At 36.6% G+C, this 17,787-nt stretch overlaps 2 protein-coding genes and 2 long non-coding RNA genes across 6 annotated transcripts in view; 3 read left to right on the forward strand and 1 right to left on the reverse strand.

Annotated features, from left to right (window-relative positions):
- Nucleotides 1-4,875, reverse strand: part of LOC106667768 (ensconsin-like) — a 296,020-nt gene extending 291,145 nt beyond the window's left edge. The window contains exon 1 of one of the 3 annotated variants that reach the window (XM_014395935.2): nt 4,592-4,875. In XM_014395935.2, the coding sequence (XP_014251421.1) occupies nt 4,592-4,634 (43 nt within the window). In that variant the 5' untranslated portion in view covers nt 4,635-4,875. The remainder of the gene's footprint in view (nt 1-4,591) is intronic. The other 2 variants (XM_014395924.2, XM_014395929.2) reach the window with 2 other exon arrangements.
- LOC106667788 overlaps nt 1-17,787 on the forward strand; it is a 245,019-nt gene that overhangs the window by 27,431 nt on the left and 199,801 nt on the right. The gene's annotated exons all lie outside the window — the stretch shown is intronic.
- LOC112127134 lies at nt 5,210-9,446 on the forward strand. The gene is made up of 3 exons (XR_002910413.1): nt 5,210-8,550; nt 8,635-8,685; nt 8,776-9,446. It is a non-coding gene; the product is annotated as an uncharacterized LOC112127134 (long non-coding RNA).
- LOC106667774 (acetyl-CoA acetyltransferase, cytosolic) lies at nt 10,034-17,709 on the forward strand. The gene is made up of 8 exons (XM_014395947.2): nt 10,034-10,231; nt 10,311-10,432; nt 12,627-12,739; nt 15,936-16,135; nt 16,196-16,425; nt 16,489-16,674; nt 17,052-17,214; nt 17,270-17,709. The coding sequence occupies exons 1-8, from the start codon at nt 10,186-10,188 to the stop codon at nt 17,389-17,391; spliced, it is 1,182 nt and encodes a 393-aa protein (XP_014251433.1). The 5' UTR covers nt 10,034-10,185; the 3' UTR covers nt 17,392-17,709.

The following is a 17,787-nucleotide window of genomic DNA, read 5'->3' on the forward strand; positions in this document are numbered from 1 at the left end:
GTACAAATTGTACAAGTAAACTCAATGATTTTAGACAAATCCGTGAGTGAAATCAATTTGGAATGAAGATTGAAGGCACGATGATGGCAAACATTGGTCATCATCAGCCTCCCTCTAATTTACCTTTCTTTTATTTTCCTTCCCGTAATTTATTCCTACAAAATCATTTTTCTGATGCTCCAGAATTATATTCACGTCAGTTTCGTGTAACCGATTCTTTCGTTTCCCCTTTCTATTGCCAGGCTTCTCTCTATGACAGGGCTTCGTCTGTTGGGGATAAAATAACCATATAATAAAAATATATACTTTTGAAACTTGGTAGTCTAGTTAGCATTCGTACTGTCACAGAGAACTCGATATCCCTCCTGAAGATTGGTGAAGGAGCGACATTTTCACGCTAATAAATTACATTCACTTACCAGACCTAATTCACTCACACTGACCCAAGTACTCGAAATTCCTCGAGGGGATTGGGGAAGGTGCCACATTAATAGAAACTTACTGTTAGTAGAAACTATTTTTTAAAAAAGGAGCCACATTATTCTCGCTTTATTACATTCACACTGTCCAACCTAGTTCTTGACACTGACACTCCTCTCGGGGATGATTAGGTAATAAACCCCCCTCTTCACGCTAATAAATGCGATTTACAATCCCCCGAATGTCCGATATTCCACGAGCGGGGTGATTATAGAGCCCCACCATTCACGCTAATGATTTAATTATTGAAAAATGGTAAAAAGGAGGGAAAATTCAAAAAGGTGTGGTTGAGATGGGAAGTTGATGTCCGAGTGGATCGAGGTCACGATAGCTCAAGTGGTAGAGCAGCGGCGTATCAAGCCGAAGATCGTGGGTTCGAATCCCGCTCGTGCCATTGACTTTTTTATCTCAACTAAAAACCTTAATTACTAATGAATTACGTTCACCCTGGCCCAGAGTACTTGATTGATATTCTTCGGTGTGGTTGGGCAAATGCCCTCCCACACGCTAATAAATGACAATCAGACACCAGATATCATTAATCCCCCCCCCCGAGTACTCGATATTCCTCCGGTGTTGAAAAAAAAAGAGTAGTATTTATGTTTTTTAGATGATTAGATGATTTTGTATAGAAATAAACCACGAGAGAAGATACAAAAGAGCTTATTATACTATGCCATCTTCAGCATGAGCAAGGCACTCTTGCTTTTTCCAGTCGTTGCAATAAAAATAGATTGTTGTATTTAGATTGTCCTACTTTTGGGGTTTATTTGGCTACAAAAATCGGTGCAAATTTTTTATCCATGCTTACTTTTGGCAAATAACGATTACCCTTGCTTTAGTATTCAGAGACTTAGTCCTAGGCAAACAAACATCGCCTATATGGTCACGACTGTCGTGATTGCCAGAGGTGGTCTGCCAAATTTGGCCAAAGTGGATTTTTCCTGGAGCACGAATATCCAATAAGAGCTCATTCCATAAAAAAAATTGGTTTCCAGACCACATTTGGTATCATCTTTTGCTTCATTCAAGTTCGAAACGTGAATTTGTTCGAACGAACTTCAATAAGCTTCTATGGGTAGATTTCAAGCTTGAATTTGGAAATGATTGGTTGAGTATCCGTTACTATTCTTACCGTGAAAAGTTCTCCCTGTGTTCACCTGACTTCCATAAAGTTTCAACAATAAACGCAGCCTGAATTGTGCTATATAATAAGAAGACTATGCGCATTTATACTTTGTCGACTGACTGCCTCAACATATTCTGCACACACTACAAATTCCGTCTAGTCGTTTTTGCAATTGGAATTCCACGTGGACGTACCAAAGATTATGAGCAGCCTTACACTTAAATGTAAAAAAACGGAAATCTACGATGACTGTCTCATTTATAAGTACGCGGAAGGCGTTATGAAGTTAAAAACCTAGGGCAAAATGCCATATTTACTTGGCAAACCGGGCCAGCGTACAACTTTTTTCTTAATGGACTACAAATCCGAATAGAGGTCCGAATTATCCTCTAAATCAAAGCGCTTATATGGGCACAAATGTAAACATAAGATGGTTTCTCTCCTTGAAACTATTACTGTGAACATTATTTAAAAATTGTCGTATATATTATATCCCATTAAACTTTCATAGTTGGTTGATATAAGTCTCACTATTATACACCTGCATAATTTTTTTAAAAGTAATTTGCGACTGCTTTGAGTGGAGCAATTTCCCAGCAACCTCGGCCATCAACGACACCGCTTTACCTCTTTTACCTGTTACTGTTTGTTGTTGACTGGACTTGACTAACCTGTGCCTACCTGGTTTTTACCAGTTGGGACTCGTCCCAATGCCAAAAGATAAAATATTCGAGAAAGGATCACAACTTCACAACGGAAGGAACATGGAGATAGAACGACCTTGTCAACACGACGAACCGAGCAAAGGCATCAGAGATTTATGAAATGCGAGACCGTACAAAAGGCAAAAATATGGCTACTTGTATTATGCCAAGTGTTTCAAATCCTGTCGTATTGTGTCTACATCTATTAAAATAATACTAAATGACATAATGGAAGATTTTTTCGAATCATGACAAAACGTCACAGCACAGCTTGGATGGAAGATTCCATTCGATTTTTCGACTATCACTTTGTTTTACAGAATTTACAGATCTTAGTTGAGATGATATATTAAAACAACTTTAAAGAGTAGTTTTTTTAAACAGTTCCTATGTGTTTAGACGCTTCATAATCCAATGAAATTAGATGGAATGATTGATTTCCATTTATGATGATGAAGTTTTCAACCCTAGTCTACTCGATTTATTAAAAAGACTTCTGAGAGATGACGTACTGAATTTGGACCAATTTATATGGATTTTATAAGCTTTTTTTTATATTTCACAAAACCTAGCAAAGGGGAGGGCGACAATTCAAGAGTGACGTCATTGTTTAACTTCTTTAATATTGGTTGTTGTTTAATAACATACATTTTTAAGACTAATTTGTCTTTTTAAAGTTTTTATTTTTAAAAACGATTCCAAGTGGTTTTTTTAATAAATTAATTGCTTATTTAAACATTTATTTGAACGTTTCGGGAATTTACACCATCATCAGCATCTACATTTTTAAAAGGCAAGTATAACAAAGGATATTATTATTTTACAATATTACATTATAAGGTTTGCCTTTTTAAAACAATTTATACCTTTTAATGAAGTTTGCTGTATAGAAAATTAAGTACTTTTATTGATAATTTATGAGGAGGCAAATTTAAAATGAGAAACCCAAAAAAAGAGAAAAAATTTTAATAGTGACGTCATTGTTTAGAAATCAATGTAAATAAATCATTTAGAATTATATTTTATAAACTGATTTTAAGAAATTATAATTCCATAAATATTCGTTGATGATGATAGGTGTTTTTCCACACTGAACAGCATGGTTGAAAAAATTAAAATGAATATTTAAGAAAGGACAAGAGTAAAATTGAAGTGTGACATCAAAGTTTGACTATCAATCATTATTATTGGTAAATAAATGTTTCACAAACAGTGATAAATAGATAGATAGAGATAGATAAACAGATAGATAGATAGATAGAGTGTAAGAATTTAATAGTGACGTCATTGTTTAGTAAATCACAGAAAATATTAAATTTGAAAGTATATTTAGTAAACTAATTTTGAGAAATTATTCCTTTGATCTTCATTGATAAAGATAAAAAAATTAACACAGGAAATCATTGTAATAGGGAATTTTGTGGGATACAAAGATTAAAATCAAATCTCAAAGGAGGAAGAATGAAAAATTTAACAGTGACGTCATTCTTTCACCACCAACAGCTATAACAATATTAGTGACAGCGGGAAAATATATTTACAAAGTAAATTGAGAAAAATAATTATAGTAGAAACAAGTATTTCCTAGTATGGAAATTGATTTGAAAGCGAAGAAAGCATGGTTATTTCAGATTTGGGAGGTTTAAAATCAAATTTTGTTAAGGTGACAAAAATTTAAGTGTGACGTCATCGTTTTGGAAATTGAAAATATTTGATATTTAAGGTGGTTCACCAAAAAACAAATGTTCATTGATGATCTCAAAGTTTCTAATTTTAAATGAAACTAGTTTAATATTTACAACCTCTCGAGTCTTATTGCGGACCGAATATTAAAAAATTGAAGTCTCAGAGAAGGGGTTTGGCAAAAAAATTCTTGGCAAGAGAAAAATCCCAGTTTGAAACGGAAGGACATGACGATGTCATTGTTGAATCAATAATGGTAGATGAACACTTTCTATTTTCTAATTTGATAAATAAATAATTTTGTATTATTAAAAAACGTTTAATTGTTAAATTTAATGTAGGTTGTATATATCTGGCTTTGATCCATGAGTTTCTTCAGCTATAAGGTTGTAACAAAAAGCGATGAACGAAGTTCAACTGGTCAATAAGTTTAGAGACAGGGAAGAAAATTGAAAAGCGTTAGGGAAAACAGATGGTCGGAGAGTTGAAACGAGCGGATTGACGACAGGGTCGGGTTCGATTTTCAGAGGTAGGACCGGCCCTCGATGAGCTGCGACCCAGTTAATCCGTAATAAAATTGAATCCGTCTTCTTACCTGAAACGATCGCCGTTCCGTCTGACTCCTGTTTCTCAGCCATTTCCTCTCACAACACCAAAAAACCAAAAGCACAACACCACTCGTCTGGAAAGTGGAAAGGTTACGGATCCGACCTTCGTGTGGCGATTTACAGGTGCGATTCCGGTCCGGGGGGTCTCGCTTGTGTCCGGCGGCCGGTTCCTGTTCCGTAAAAGTCCTTTTGTCGCGGTTTTCGGCTGTTTTACGGGCACAGGACGTTTCACGGGCCGACAACGGGGATGCGGTTATGCGAACGAATCGGGTTATCGTCAGGTCTCGGGTCTAGGGCCTGCGGGACCATCGCCCCAAGGGCGCCCCACCAAGCGCCGCACCCGCCTCCCGCCAAAATTCAAATTTCAAGCCTAAGACAACAAATTCCATGCACACAAACTATAGTAACTCATAGTTTGTGAGTGGATCTATTGGTTCTAGATAGATAGAATTATGGATAAATGAGGTGGCCCCAAGGCCGTCCCCTCCTTGACCTGAGTGGATCTATTGTACTTCTCTATTTTTAGGGTGTATGCTTTGCCATAACTTCAGGTTTCTTGCAGATTTCCACTCCTAGATGCAACAATCTACACCTACATAACCTATAACCTGCATACCCTCTATGTTCATGAACCAGTAGTACTCCATGATCCTCTAACCACTTCAAGTCGAGGCGAGGCTGAGAACACAGTCGCTCCGCAAGTGATCCGCATTGTTCACCCGAACGTAGAAGGATGAACAAGTCATCCGAGATAGTGGCTAATGCAGCATATATATTCATCCACTATTAGAAGGATTAGGCCTATTAGAAACAAGAGGCTGAAGATTATTGAAGGCCCTGTCATTTTCGGCGAGCAAATTTCTATAAAAAGAGAGCTAACCATGGCTTCCTGTTGGACCTAAAATTGCAAGAATTAAGCGGTCATACAAGAATTTTTTGTGAATGACTTCCTCCAACTTTGAAGATCTTCTAAAAATAGTAGCACTGGCCACTCCATGTTTTTGGAGATTGCACAACGTGATGTTAGGTTACAAGAGCAGTACACACAATATAATGTTCCTCACTGCCGTGAGTAGCATGGGCAGATTGTGCACGAACCTACTGCGCTTCCCTTTGAGTTCACCCATAAACAGACAGCCATTGGAACGCTTTCAAATGTTCACAAACTGTTATAGTGGGTATGCAGTTTTTCAAAAATATAGAATGTGTTCTGTGGTCTCTTTTTCCTAGCAGTATCTGCACAGTGTTTCTTCAGTTAATACTTCCATCCCATACATGTGCCTTCTTAAGCGGCAGTGCCTTGTCGAATCCAACCAGAATCCTAGTTCTATTGCAGTTATCTTCTAGGAATTCCTTTGTGACTCATGTGGATGGCCCTTCTTTGAATCTCTTCATATGCTTCACATCTGGGTGTTGTTCCATCAAATTTTAGTGTCATTAAAGATCCATTTTTGGATGTGTTCATTTTTTGTGGCTAGAGGCTAGGCCACAACAGGATTTGGAGGCAAGAGAATTCATATTGGTACCTTTTTTGACCATGTCCACTTTCTCGTTGCCTGTACATCCCAAATTCCCATGGAACCATGCCAGACATTGGTGTCACTGACTTCTACCAGGGATTCCATACCATTCCATCCGCTCAAATAAGGCTAAGGCCTGATTGTTGAGAACAAGACTATCTTCCTGGTTCCTAGTCTTTTTATATCTCTGGCGCATTGTTCAATTGCTATGATTTCAGATTGAAAAACTGTAGTGTATTTATATAAGTTTAAAATCAGCTTCAAATACACCCTGAGGACTTCAGCTTCCTGTTTATGTATATGTTTTTATGCCATCAGTATAGCAGTAGAAAGTGGCCTTTTGAGGTCTAGAGGTACTGTAGGCACCCTGCATCCTAGATCCAGTAGTTTGACCTTTTCCTAATGTTTTGCCTGGTCCATTGAACTGTTGAAAAGGACATGGTTGACAAGAAAGCGACAACCCATCAACCAATGAAGGCGAAATGTCAATAGATAAAATCAGATAAAATTGACAGAACGTAAGATACAGTTTGTAATCTCTTGAGGTCTAAAGGTTGATGATCATGTAGTTTGGGCCTTTCCAAATGTTTTGGCATGTCCATTGGAAAGGACATGATTAGCCAAAAAAAATACATGCAACCATCAAAGTGAGCATGTTGATAGTTAAAACGAGCAAAAATTGGCAAAAACAGAACAATATGAGAAGGTTTGTTCTGTTTTCCCAGGACAAAAGGTTGGTGATTCTTTAGTTTAGGATTTTACAAAAAGGAGAAGTTGACAAGAAACTGCATAAGACAAACACCAGAGATGGTGAATGGTCAATAAATAAAAACCACCTAAAATTGGCAAAATCTGTCGACAGGAGAGGTTTTGTAATATCTGTTTGCGGTTTACAGGGTGATTCTCTAATTTGGGCCTTTTGGCATGTTCGTTGAAAGGGACATGTTTACCCAAAAACAAAAACCATCAAAGAAAGCAAAATGTTATTAGTCAACAACCAACCATGAAAAATTGGCAGAACAGGATGTTATGAAACAGTTAGTGAAATCTTGAAGTGTGATGTAACTATTAAAAATGACATATTGAGATAAACAGAACATTAATAGTAAAAACCATCAAAAATTGGCTGATCAGGATGATATGAGATGGGCTGTAATTTCTTGAGATCTACAGGTCCTGATACGCCTTGGATCCAGGATCATGTAGTTTGGCCCTTTCTAAATGTTTTACAAGATCCATTGGCAAGAAACTTCACGGAACAACCACCAAAGATGGTGAGTAATTGATACAAAAATGCCTAAAGGAATGATTGACAAAAAAACCACAAATGCCGACCATCAAAGAGAGGAAAATGTCAATAGTTAAAACTATCAAAAGTTGGCAGAAAGAATTATAGGAGACGTTTATAAAATTTTTAAGTGAGTTGAAACTATTAAAAATGACAGTTTACAAGAACTACACAGCCCATCCAAGAAAGCAAAATGCCAAAAAATCAGATAAAATTAACAGAACTTGGCAATAGGATCTTATAGTCTAGAGGTTTGTGATGTTGTAATGGTCCATTACTAATGTTTTGATCTATCTATTGAAATGGACATGGTTGCCAGAAACCACACAGGACAACCAACAAAGATGGCACATTATTCATACAAAAAACATCAAAAAGCAGGATGATATAAAACGTGTTGTAATTTCGTGAGATCTATTGGTCCTGCAGATGCACTGGATCCTGGTTGACAAGAAACCGCCTAGGACAACCAATAAAGATGGCAAATGGTCAATACAAAACTGACCTAAAATTGGCAGATTATGACCTTGGAGATTGTAGGTAGACATCTTGAGGTCTACAGGTTCATCTTGAAATAGCCCATTCCAAATGGTTTGGTCTATCTGTTGAAATTGACATGGTAGCCAGAAACTGCATAGTACAACCACGAAAGATGGCGAATGGTCAATACACGTATAATACATGAAACGTTGATATTTAAAACCAGCAAGAATTGACAGAACAGGATGGTATGAGACAGTTCGTAATCTCTTGAGATCTGCTGGTCCTGTAGACGCCATGGATCCTGGTTGACAAGAAACCACCTATGACAACCAACAAAGATGGCAAGTGGTTGATATATAAAACCACCTAAAATTGGCAGATATGAAGATAGAGGACAATTTGTAATATCTTATTAAGATCGACAGATCCTGTAGATGCCCTGGATTCTGGTTGACAAGAAACCACATAGGATAACCGCGAAGGATGGCGAATGGTCAATACACATCTAATACACGAAATGTCAACAGTTAAAACCAACAAGAATTGACAGAACAGGATGGTACGAGACAGTTTGTAATCTCTTGAGATCTTCTGGTCCTGTAGACACCAAGGATACTGGTTGACAAGAAACCGCCTATGACAACCAACAAAGATGGTGAGTGGTTGATATATAAAACCATCTAAAATTGCAGAATATGATGATAGAGCATGATTTGTAATATCTTTTTGAGTTTTACAGATCCCTGGATCCTGGTTGACAAGAAATCGCCTATGACAACCAATAAAGATGGTGAGTGGTCGTTACAAAAAAAAATACCACCTAAAATTGGCAGAATATGACGATAAAGGAAAATCTTTAATAGTTTTTTAAATTCTACAGGACCTTTAGACGCCTTGGATCCTGGTTGACAAGAAACCGGCTAGGGCAACCAACAAAGATGGCGAATGGTCGATATATGTATAATATACAAAATGTCGATACTTAAAGCCAGCAAGAATAGACAGGACAGCTGGTACGAGACAGTTCGTAATCTCGAGATCTGCTGGTCCTGTAGACGCCATGTATCCTGGTTGACAAGAAACCGGCTAGGGCAACCAACAAAGATGGCGAATGGTCGATATACGTATAATATACAAAATGTCGATACTTAAAACCAGCAAGAATAGACAGGACAGGATGGTATGAGACAGTTTGTAATCTCTTGAGATCTGCTGGTCCTGTAGACGCCATGGATCCTGGTTGACAAGAAACCGCCTAGGACAACCAACAAAGATGGCAAATGGTCGATATATGTATAATATACAAAATGTCGATATTTAAAGCCAGCAAGAATAGACAGGACATCATGGTATAAGACAGTTCGTAATCTCAAGATCTGCTGGTCCTGTAGACGCCATAGATCCTGGTTGACAAGAAACCGGCTAGGGCAACGAACAAAGATGGCGAATGGTCGATATATGTATAATATACAAAATGTCGATACTTAAAACCAGCAAGAAAAGAAAGGACAGGATGGTATGAGATAGTTTGTAATCTCTTGAGATCTGCTGGTCCTGTAGATGCGATGGATCCTGGTTGACAAGAAACCGCCTAGAACAGCCAACAAAGATGGCGAATGGCCGACAAAAAAACGGCCTAAAATTTGTAGAATATTACAGTTAGATACGGTTTGTAACATCTTAAGGTGATGATCCGATAGTTCTGGCCTGTCAGATACATTGAAGATGACAAGAAGCAAAGATAAGAACCGGCCTAGTTACACCATGACCATTTTTCAGACTTTTTCAAAACTTACACCTTAGAACGTACACGTGTGTGATCATATGTGGTCTATTACTTTAATAAATAATAGCTTTACTGTTTGTTTCTGCATGATTACTGTTGTCTAAACCTAACTCCGTTTGGAATTAATTTTCAGTCAGAAGTAACTTGATTCTTATTTAGTCAGAATTTTGTTGAATTTATTTACCTTAACTCCAGGGACGAAACGGACATCGCTTCAGCTTTCTTCGGTCATACCGAGGCGGTTCACAACTTCACACAGCACCGAGACTTTCGTATCAGGAGGAAAAGCCGCCCGTGCAGGCTGCAGACTGCAGAGTGCAGAGCGCAGCCGTGAGCAGCTAGCTTCAAGGGTGGGAGAGAGTGGAGAAGTTACACGTGGATCGTGTTATATCCGACTAAGTGGAATGCGGCCACACCGTCAGACTGAAGATTGGCCCCGGTTGGCACGGTTTCTCTTCTCCCTTTCGCCATTCAAGAACCGGAGAACCAAGGCAGCGTTTCAGGATGTCCGAGCCGATCGTGATAGTCAGTGCAGCTAGAACGCCCATAGGTAAAGAAGACCCGTGTAGCTAACACTGAATATTTTCATTTTGAACTAGTTCTCATATTTGTCTCTATTTTTTCTTTAGGGTCGTTAAATGGGTCGCTTTCTAGCCTCAGCGCCAGCGCCCTTGGGCAAGCTGTCATCATGGAATGTATTAAGAGGGCCAAAGTCGACCCTGCTGATGTCTCTGAAGTCATCATGGGGCAGGTACGTTATAAAACAAACAACTTATGATTTCATCCATTTTTGTAAAGGTAAAAATGCAGAAAGAAAAAAATAGCCCTTTTGAACTGTAAAATACTTACTAAGAAATTCTCGGAAAAGAAAAGTAAGCCCCCCATCGTAGAAGCTTATTTAGAATCTGTTTCCAGTATATCAAATATTTATAAAAACGACAATTGTCTCCAACATTGGAATCGGATTATGAATCATACCGCTTGAATATTCAGGTTGGGGACCGCGGTAGCCGAGTGGTTAGCATGAGAGACTTTTGGCTCATAGACGCCGCAGTCGTGGGTTCGATTCCCACTGTCGCCTCTGGCCCTTTTTTCACGATACCCCCCCAAATATGAACACATACAAGAATTCGTCACCATGGCTAATATGCATAGATCATAAGGCAAAAAAAAAATATTCAGGTTACATTCCTTTGCAATTACTCTGGGATACCCTCCTTGGCAGTCAATTCTGTATTTTTTAGTTGTACGCAACTGTCTTTTAGATCTCCTTACTATATCTGCACAGACGGCTCAAAATCAAATGATGGAGTATGTTGTGCTTGCTTTGACCTCAATTAAAGGAAAGTGAAATGTATAAGCTATCTTCGGAAATAAGCTCCGTGAAACTCTTAGAAATTTTAGAATAGAATAGAATAAATTTTTATTAGAAATGATGAAGGTGGAGTGAATCTTTTTAAAAAGATAGTTCCTACTCACAGTCAGTTGCTTTCAATGATCCGGATTTCGATCTGATAGATCATCATCAGGTTGTAGAACTCCTTCGACCTGATGAAGCACTATAAGCTTGAAATCCGGATCATAGAAAACAACTTACTAGGTAGGAACTATTTTTTAAAAAGATTAAATTTTTATTTGTACCTGTGCAATACAATATATACAATAATTTTAGAATGTACGGAAAGTGACATTTCACTGTGGCTTCTTATTATTTGCAACTAATAATTTTTATATATAAAGATGTAGAGAAATATTTAGCAGCATATTTAGAATCTGTTTCCATTATATTAAATATTTATAAAAACAACATTTGTCTTTAACGTGTGGTGTTTAGTGACCGTTAGCCAATGATTGTTTGGAGATCGTGAATACATGTGCGATTAACAAAAGCAGTGAATGAAAACACATAACTGGATGAAAATATTCACTTCGTTCATCGAAAGTGACACAATGTAAATAGTTCTTAAGGTCTTGGTCAAGATGAAAAAGTCAGTGTCATGAGCGAGATTCGAACCCACAACCAAGACCTTACATTAAAAGAATAATTAATTGAAATAATTAATATGGTCAATTATGGCCACTAAACGTAAATGGACTAATACGATAAGTAAAGAAGTAATCACTTCACTAACAGCTCGCCTTGGCCATTTCATAAGTTGCTGAGAATCGAATCCTGATTTTACGGCATTTGAAAAATGTCAAAAAGAGTGAAAATTTGAATGGTTTTCGGTTGAGATGGAGAGTTGGTGTCTGAGTAGATCGAAGTCACGATAGCTCAAGTGGTAGAGCAGTGCCGTATTTAGCCGAAGGTCCTGGGTTCAAATCTCGCTAGTGCTACTAACTCTTTCATTTCAACCAAGACCTTGTATAAAAAGAATAATTAATTGAATTAATTAAAAAAAGTAATTTGGTCAATAGACCACTAAATATAATGGATTAAATAATGTTTTGTTGCCTTCCTTTATTTACTTTTGTTCTGATTAATTCCATTTGCACAAAAAGTACCAATTCTGTATTGTGCTATTGACAAAAATGCAAAAAATTAAAACTTAATTTCTTGGTGGACCTTTCCTCATCCAAAGAATAATGGCAAAGCAACAGAAATAAATACTGAAGTACAATTATAAAAAAAGGACTTTCATTTAAAAAAAAAAAAAAAAAAAAAAAAAAAAAAAAAAGAATTGCAGCTCTGCTGTACTTTGGCACAAGAAGAACTGATATGATCAGAAAGTCAGAAGTGTGCGTAAGGCACAAAAAGCAAAAAAACTAATTTAAAAAAAGACTATATAAAGTTAAATAATTAATATACAAAAATAAAACAAATTTGTGAGAATTTAACCCCCCCCCCAAAAAAAAAAAAATAATAATATTTATGATTAATATATGAGATGTTTTATTCATTTGTTTATTATTATTGGTGTTTTGTTTGTTTTTTCTTATTCAAGACACTGACGGCAGGAGGTGGTCAAAATCCAGCCAGACAGGCGTCGATGAACAGTGGGATTCCTTATACTGTACCGGCCTTCACCGTCAACCAACTTTGTGGCTCAGGTCTCAAGTATGTAAAAGTTAAGCTAATTAAAAAAAAAAAATCGATGCCATAATTCTTTACCGAATGTTAATAAATAAACTTTTTCCTGGAGAAAAAGACACATGTGTTATGATATAATTAGACAAAGCTACTAAAGTTTTCAGATTAGTTTAACAACTCGTCTAATATAAATTTTATTTCTAACTTCATATAATGAAGTAATCTATCGTTTTAATAATTAATTTTAAAAAAGAACAAAAAAACTCGCCACTTCCTCGTTTTACATCCCATTTTGGAAAAATTGTTCCAAGGGCTGAAATTTATAAACCTTCATTATCATGGATCATCCTTTAGAGCAGGGCTTCCCCAACTTTTTAGCCAGTGGACCCTGTTAACAGATCAAACTCTAAGGTGAACCCCTCTCATTCAAGTATTTAAACTTAAATACTTATAGTATGTAGTAAACCATATTTGTTTAGTGTCCATAATTGACCATATTAATTATTCTTTTCTTCTAAGGTTTTTGGTTGAGATGAAAAATTGGTGTCATACGTTGGATTCGAACCCACGGTCTTTGGCTCAATACGCCACTCCTCTAACCACAGTGACTTTGATCCCCTCGGACACCAACTTCTCATCTCAACATACAACCGTTCAAGTTCTCCCTCTTTTTGCCATTTTTCAAATGTTGTATAATCAGGATTTGATTCTCAGCGATGACCACTTCATAACTCGTGGATCAAAGTCACTGTGGCTCAAGTGGTTAGAGCAGCGGCGTATTGAGCCAAAGGTCGTTGGTTCAAATCCCGCTCATGACACTAATTTTTCATCTCAACCAAAAACCTTAGATAAAAAGAATTAATTGGTACGTAGTAAAGTTTGATAAATTAGCTAGTCCATTTCTACTTAGGTGATGTAGGGGATAAAACTGTAAAAAAACATTAGATTGATATGTTTTAATTTATTTACAAAATCCGGAACACAAAAATCAAATTGGACAGAATGGAAACAATAGGTAGGTAAAACGAGTCAAATTCAAAAGTAATAATGTAAACATTAATTATTAATGAATTACTAGGAAGAGCTAGGTTGTTTTAGCCTGCATAATTTGGATATGTTGGGTTTAATTTTTGATAGCTGGAGACGGAAGTCGGGTTCAGCATCTAGACAGCTTCAGTATGTAATTATGTTGGCTGTATAGATAGAAAGAACGGATTTGCTAAGTAAGTTGTGTCAAATGGAAGAACTTTTTTACTTTTTCAACGAGCGGTTGAAATTTTTTGTTTTACTGTCGGTGTCCAAAATTGGGGTTAGCATCTGACTCAAAAGTAAATTTCAAGGTGGAGTAATATCTACCAATATTCATACTCACTTGAAGGTAGTGTAGTAGGTCACTTGGGTTTGATAAAACTGAAAATGGTTTGACCACCCATTTATGGTCTTGTAATACAATGCTGTATTTTCTTGATTATTTCTCTGGTTTTTTTATAATAACAATTTAACACAGGAACACTCCACCTATTTCTTCTCAACAACAACTTGTGAAAACCTTGTGATACTCTTCCCTTGTAAAGAAAGACACATCTCATTCGCTTTCATAAAAATATCTGATAAATACGACAGTATAAAATGATATTTCTCAACATTTACAATGGCCATTTTGACATTGCGGTCCATGTCAACTTTGCGTAATTCCTGTAATCATGAAAGTGCTTTCCCATGGGACGCACTTCTGTATGGTGAAACAGAGAATTATGTGGGCTTCACATATCAATATTGTGAAAAGTCTTGATTTCAATGGCTGTGACTAGATATAATAAAAATTTGAACAGACTCATCCAAAACTTTCTTAAAATATACGGGTATTTGTTTCACAGCCAAAGCACAATATCTGCTGCTACAATCTTTCTATTTAGCTTTTAATTTATTAATCAGTACTTTGGCCAGTCATTACTTCGACCACATCAATGTCTTTAGGACATGGAATTTTGTTAGTTGTAAAAAAAAATTGTCCAACAAACGGAATATTTTGGCACCTGTTGCATTGGTAGGAAGTGGTTTGCTCAAGAGAAGATCCACATCGAAACGTCCTGAGTATTCATAAAGGACAAAAGCCAATAAAATAGCCAATAGATGTCAGTCGTCGATTTGGAGAGAAAATGCTGTGTTCGATGCAAGAAACCAGCGATTCTTTCACATCATTTGATAAATCAAGTATCCGTCGTTTGACAGTATGATTTGATAATGGTTCTGACCATATACGTTTTACTGATTTTTCATCAAGCATCATTCATCAAAATACAATATCGTTAACAAACGTTTTATGAGGGTTTCAGCGATGGTATGCGCTTTACCTGTGCCACTCAAAAACTTACCAAGTAAGATGCTTTTACTTTTCATTAACAGTTTTTGCATGTGTTTTAAACTAAAATAAGCAGCCAGTCTCTGGACTTCCTCATGAAAAAAAATCAGTTCGTTTCCCCCCAGAGTTCTGGGTGTGTACCTTCTAAATGAAGAATCAATTTAACCGGAACCATTGAACTGTTTGGAAGGACTTTCGCGCTAATGACACACTGAGCTTTACCCTCGTCAGCCTTATAAATCCCAAATCTAAGCGACTGTCGTGGTGCTTACGCTTTTTTGATATTTCACCTTCATTGCCTGTTTGACTTGTATGTTGAGAAGCTTGTAGAATTTACGCATGCTGGATCCTGCTGAGGTGCTTCATGTGAGGCCTGTCAGTAACTCCTTCCGCCTCATCAATTGGAATTTGGTGCTTTCCTGGCTGTGTAGATGGAGAAACTGCATGCTTCCTCAGAGATCCCGACAATCCACTGATCCATATTGTAGAAAATAACTAATCAATGAGAATGACTCAAATAAGTAGAGCACTTGCAAGAGAAGAGCTTAATTGCATTTTCGAGAAACAGCAGCCTTTTATCTAGAAGGACCCTAGTATCAACAACAAAATTCCTAGGATACCAATCGACCAAACATCTCACTTACATTACCTATTTTGCTTACATGTGCAAAAATAAACATAGAATGAATAAATAAAAATAAAAAACTCGTTTTCAATTTTCATTGTTATTAGTTTTTCAATTTTATTTATTCATTCTTTAATTTTGTAATTATTAATTTTTCTCTAAGTTCACCTCAGACCACAATTGGGAAGCCCCACTTTGGTGATAGTGTAACATGACAAACTATTTGACTTTTCTAGGGCTATATTTCTTGGATATCAAAGCATACAGACTGGCGATTCGAAAATTGTCGTCTGTGGCGGTCAGGAGTCAATGTCTCAAGCGCCTCACTACGTGCACATCAGGTCGTCGGTGAGGATGGGCAACATTACGCTGACCGACAGTATGTTGAACGATGGCCTCACTGATGCCTTTGATAATGTGCATATGGGGATAACTGGTAAATGTGTGTATGTCGAGTTCGTAAAACTTTTTATAATTTTTTTTTTAACATATACAGCCGAGAATATAGCTTCAGAGCACGGTATCTCAAGGGCTGAGCAAGACAAGTTTTCAACAGCATCTCAAAAAAAAGCCGAAGAAGCATTAAAAGATGGTCATTTTCGCGACGAAATTGTCAAAATAGAAATAAAGACGAGAAAAGGTGTTGAAGTTGTCGATAGCGACGAATTTCCCAGACCTGGGACGACTGAAGAGAAGTTGGCAGCTTTGAAACCAGTTTTTAAAAAGGTTTTTCCTCATATAAATTTAAAATAAAACGAATTTAAACACAATACAAATTTATTATTTTAGGATGGGACAGTCACAGCAGGTAATGCTGCAGGCATAAACGACGGCGCAGCAGCTGTTCTTTTAATGTCATTGAACGAAGCCAAAAAATACGGCTGTACACCTATGGCAAAAATCCTCGCTTTTGCACAAGTCGGAATCGATCCAAAATTTATGGGTTTGGGGCCTATCAACGCCATCAAAAAGTTGGTAAATTTATTTATATTTATTAAAATCATTTAGAGTGAGTGGCAATGTGAAAATTGATAAATATATGCAATTTATGCCCCATCAAAAATCTATAAATAAATCCGGTGAAATTTGTTTTTGAAAGAGGTAACAGGGTTATCTCAAAAAGAAAAAAATAGATTTACAAAAGAAAATCAATTCTTTTGTTAAGAAAGCACTGTAATTTTAACCCTGTTATTTTAAATCTTTCTTTTGTTAAAATGTTGATCAGCTAGTGAGTTTAAAAAAATTCACATGGGGCACGAGGTCACCTTTACAATGCAAAGAACATGAATTTGATTAAAGTACCAATTTAACAATTTTTTTTTCATAATATAGTTTTTTAAAAATGTCTATAGCTTGAGAAGGTAGGCTGGGAAGTGGATGATGTAGATCTTTTTGAACTGAACGAAGCCTTTGCCGCTCAATCGATCGCTGTGATTCAAAATCTCGGCATCAAGCCGTCAAAAGTCAACGTCTCAGGGGGCGCCATTGCGCTTGGACACCCTATCGGAGCGTCTGGTAAGTCCAAATTTACACAAATGAGTCTAAAAAGACTAAATATATTTAATCGCAGGTGCAAGGATTCTCATAACGCTTTTATACGCATTGAGGCGAACCAATAGCAAAAGGGGTGTAGCCGCTTTATGCATTGGTGGAGGGATGGGCATCGCAGTCGCCGTTGAGTTGATGAGTTAGCGATGTACAGTATTAAAAAATGGTTACTACTTTTAAGCCTGAAAGTCTTTTTTGCTCAAAAAAGACTGACCAATCATTAATTACTTTTTTATTATTGTTAGTAGCACTTGTTGTAATTTGCTAGTTTTATTTCACCTATTTTTTTTTCTCCAAAGAAAAAAGTATTATTTAATTAATTATTCGTTTTATCTCAACCAAGACCTTAGATAAAAAGAAGAATTAATTGAAATAATTAATATAGTCAGTTATGACCTCTAAACATATGTGGGTTAATATATTTATTTAATATTTTTGTTATATTTTAAAGTCTATATTGTAACAAGGAAATTGTTTATTTAAAAAAAATACAAAAAAATTTTGTACGTTTGTTTTAATTTAATCCATCCTTTTCCTGAA

The sequence above is a fragment of the Cimex lectularius genome, unplaced genomic scaffold (genome assembly GCF_000648675.2).
Source record: "Cimex lectularius strain Harlan isolate CLEC.00 unplaced genomic scaffold, Clec_2.1 scaffold87, whole genome shotgun sequence".
Classification (NCBI taxonomy): domain Eukaryota; kingdom Metazoa; phylum Arthropoda; class Insecta; order Hemiptera; family Cimicidae; genus Cimex; species Cimex lectularius.

Coding starts and splice junctions, on each gene's coding strand:
- LOC106667774 (XM_014395947.2), top strand. CDS start 10,186: ATGTCCGAGCCGATCGTGATAGTCAGTGCAGCTAGAACGCCCATAG. Junction 10,232..10,310: donor TGCAGCTAGAACGCCCATAG/GTAAAGAAGACC, acceptor TTTTTTCTTTAG/GGTCGTTAAATGGGTCGCTT. Junction 16,426..16,488: donor TGAAACCAGTTTTTAAAAAG/GTTTTTCCTCAT, acceptor TTATTATTTTAG/GATGGGACAGTCACAGCAGG.